Source organism: Aegilops tauschii, chromosome 4 (genome assembly GCF_002575655.3).
Source record: "Aegilops tauschii subsp. strangulata cultivar AL8/78 chromosome 4, Aet v6.0, whole genome shotgun sequence".
NCBI classification, from domain to species: domain Eukaryota; kingdom Viridiplantae; phylum Streptophyta; class Magnoliopsida; order Poales; family Poaceae; genus Aegilops; species Aegilops tauschii.
In genome coordinates, this window is record NC_053038.3 from 504,897,622 (window position 1) to 504,901,155 (window position 3,534).

General features: G+C 52.6%; 1 protein-coding gene across 1 annotated transcript; it reads left to right on the plus strand.

The window, feature by feature from the left end:
- Window positions 1-1,974: 1,974 nt before the first annotated feature.
- Window positions 1,975-3,024, plus strand: LOC109755430 (uncharacterized). Its single transcript, XM_020314342.3, has 2 exons — window positions 1,975-2,644; window positions 2,769-3,024. Exon 1 carries the CDS (start codon window positions 2,039-2,041, stop codon window positions 2,597-2,599), a length of 561 nt encoding a protein of 186 aa, XP_020169931.1. The 5' UTR covers window positions 1,975-2,038; the 3' UTR covers window positions 2,600-2,644; window positions 2,769-3,024.
- Window positions 3,025-3,534: the final 510 nt, after the last annotated feature.

A 3,534-nucleotide genomic window follows, 5' to 3' on the forward strand; every position in this document is an offset into this window, starting at 1 on the left:
AAAGCACTATGTCGAGGAAGAAGAAAAAATAGTGTTGCTAAATTTTTATTTTATATTTTGTGTTGCTAAATAGGAAAACAACAAACTCTGGATTATTTTTGGGAAACGTTTGTATCCGGACTGCCGGCGGAACGCTCCGCCGGATGCGTGCAAGTCACACGATTCCCCTCGATCCAACGACGCGCTGGTTGCCAACGTGGGAAGGTCGCTAGCGCAGCCCCCCGGCCCACCACCGCTTTCATCCCCTCGATGCTTATCCCATGCAGAAACACCGCTCATCCACTACTTTTTTTCCTCTACCTCCAGTACTTGCGCTGGCAGCGAGCGCCCAAATCAAAGCCGCCGGAGAAATCAACTCCGCTCCCATACGCCGCCTTTTGCATCTAGATCGGGTTAAGATGGGTTTGGCAGCCGGCCGCCCCCGCCGCGCGACGCCACTGGTGCGAGTGCGAGAGAAGTACTCAGGTGCTGTTGTCCGCCATCAACTGCGGCTCCTCGACGGCGAGCTTGCGAGGAGGAGTTACAACCAGGGGGCGTGAGGGATGTCCGGCATGAGATGTGCTACAACCACGGCGAGGCGGTGATGCGACCGGCGTCGCGCACTACATTCATTCATGGCCGAGCTGAGTCCCGGGATGACATCGCCTTTTCTTGCTGCAACCGTTGTAGTTTTTGCTACACCCGTCGAGGAATTTTGCTACATCCCCTTTTTTCCTCGTGGAGCTGCAAGCTCGACGACGGCGTTGAGGATTTTTTCCTGCAACCGTTGTCTTCATTTGCTACGACCGACACGGGAAATGGCTACAACGGGCATCTCTGTTTTTTTGCTGGAACGAGTCAATCATTGATGAGGCGGAGCTGCATCCATGACAAAAAAAGCTACAACTCGCATGATTTTTTGCTGGAACCAGCTTTAGCATCGGTTAGCCAGAAAACACTAGTAGATTTCCTACCACGGGTCAGCTCGGGGATCTCCGGCGAGTGCGGGCAGCCAGAACGGCGAGCACGGACGGCCGGGGCGACGAGCACGGGGCGGCGCCATGGCCGGTGCGACGAAGCACGGGCGGCGCCCTTGCCGGGGCGACGAGCGATGCAGCGGGCGGCCGGGGCGACGAGCGCAGGCGGCGCCATGGCCGGGGCGACGAGCGCCACCGGCGGCGAGGGCGACGAGCACGGGCGGTGCCAAGGCGGCAAGCGCGGGCTTCGTGATCGCGCATCCATGGCGGCCTTGACTGGCTCGCTCCTCTCTCTGTTTGCTGGAGACGCTGGAGACGAGGATAAGGTAAAGAAAAAATAGAATAAGAAGCTGCGATCTAATGGTCTCGTGCAGCCAGATCGGGCGGCTGGGGGCAGACCGGCCGAAACTTTCGGCCGGCGCACCGGCGCCCAGTGCTGCCCATTATTTTTCGGTGGACAACAAATAGGGGATCAGATTCGTCCAAATAGAAAGTTGGCAAATCCGAGATGTAGTTTTGCATAATTGCAGGACCCACGTGTACTGCACCGGTTGTTTGAAATTTTCTTTCAAGCACTTCCTCCACAATGAGCTCCTTTCCGGGGTCCGGTGACTCGCTTGACTTTAATATCTGCACCGCACCCCGCACTACTGTAGAACCTCTCTCTGTTTTCTCATTTTAGGCCTTGTTCGGTTTGGAGTATTTTCATAGAAAATACATAGGAACAAGAATTTTAGAGGAAAATTTTCTATAGATGCATTTGGTTTGTAGAAAAGGCGTACGGGAATACCATAGGAATACTACTCATTTCCTGTGTTTTATAAGAAACTAGACATCCATTAAAAGCTCATTTTACACGCAGAAACAAGGCAAGTCAATTTTTTAGAATGACAAGTGCCATCCTAATATCCTATCAAATTCCTATACTAGTCATATTTCCTTTAGTTTCCTCCCAACCGAATGAGCCCTTAGCAGTGGTACTACCTATCGAATCCCATCGAGAGTCCATATATAGGATCGCCGCTGCTACCAGTCCTAGCAGCAGCAGCTACCTTGGCATACATATAATATTATAAACCTCGATGGAGAGGGCCACGTCGACGTGGTTCCATGCGCAGGCGGCGGCGGCGGCGGCAGCGGAGGACGACCTATTGCTGGCGTTGACGCCGGCGGGCAGAAGGCTAGACCGGTACGACGAGCGAACCCAGACGGTGTGCGTGGACGGCAAGACGGTGCGGCTGTTCCAGTGCCTCTTCTGCGACAAGACGTTCCTCAAGTCGCAGGCGCTCGGCGGCCACCAGAACGCGCACCGCAAGGACCGCCTCGCCGGAGTCCTCGGCGACCCCTACAACAACGACAGCCTGTTGGGAGGTGCCGCCACCGGGCCGTCCTGCGATTCTGCTGCCGGCTGGTCCATGTGCACTTACATCGCCTCGCACGGCGGTGCCGCCGCGGTGGCTCCAGCCACCGATGACTCCAGGCAAGAGAGGTGGGGAGGCGGCCGCGCTCCACGCTTCGCGGAGCCCGCGCCGCTACTGGACCCGTCCACTGGCCGCGACGGCGTGATGGGCCGGTCAAGGGCCTCCGTCCCTAGCGGCGGCGGCGGCGGCGGCGAGGCGCTGGACCTCGAGCTGCACCTCTAGCTATCTAGCGTCGCCGGGCCGGCTGCTGCCATTCATATTGCACAGGTGACAGTGACACCAATGAATTCATCTACTACTCGCTCTTATCGATCTCTTTGTTGATTGCTATAATTAATTAGATCCACCAACCTAGCTTAATTAACCAACTTTGTGATTAATCTCTATGTAGGTGTCGTCGACGAAAACATCAAGGAACAAATATAATCGTCTGTGTCGCCGATCGAACTTGTATCGACACGTCCGCTGCTCTTGGTACATTTGTGTTCTTGCGTGATATTGTAGTCAGCCAGCTGGCATTGTGGTTTCACCCGTTAATATTCATCTCGTGATAAAATAATTGTTAATATTCCTCGTTCATCAATCCGCAGTTCATGTAATAACGGCTCGACCGTAATAATATCAGTGTACCTGTTGCTTCCCCGTTCTTCTTTTTGTCCCGTTTTGCTATTCTGACAACTGAATATTTCTAATCTGACGGTTAAGAGGAAATCCATTGAAAATTACAATCGAGACTCGACCTGGTTATAAAGCGAAGCGAGCCGTCCTTCCTTTCGTTCATTGTGTTGTCTTCGGTTTGTTTTTAAATTTTCAGTCGCTTGATCTACAGTGGTTCTTATTTTTTACAATATTCCGTACGATGTGCTAACGTGGTATGCGACAAAAGAACGTACGGTCGTGCAGTGGCGTTGTGGATTGACTCGGATGGCAGTGGACGGACTATATGCGGGCCGTGTCGACCTGCGCTGTTTGTTTCGTTTTGAGACCGACAGGCTGTTTGTTTAATTTTGGACCGACAAGTTGTTTGTACACCACCGTGGGTTCTCTGATGTACTTCCTCCGTTTCCTTTTAGTCTATATATAAGATTTGATCAAAATTAAACTTTGTTAACTTTGACTAAGTTTATAAAAAAATATCAAGATTCACAATATGAGAT

Excerpts from the sequence above, each read along its gene's own strand:
- LOC109755430 (XM_020314342.3), top strand. The coding sequence starts at position 2,039 with ATGGAGAGGGCCACGTCGACGTGGTTCCATGCGCAGGCGGCGGCGGCG.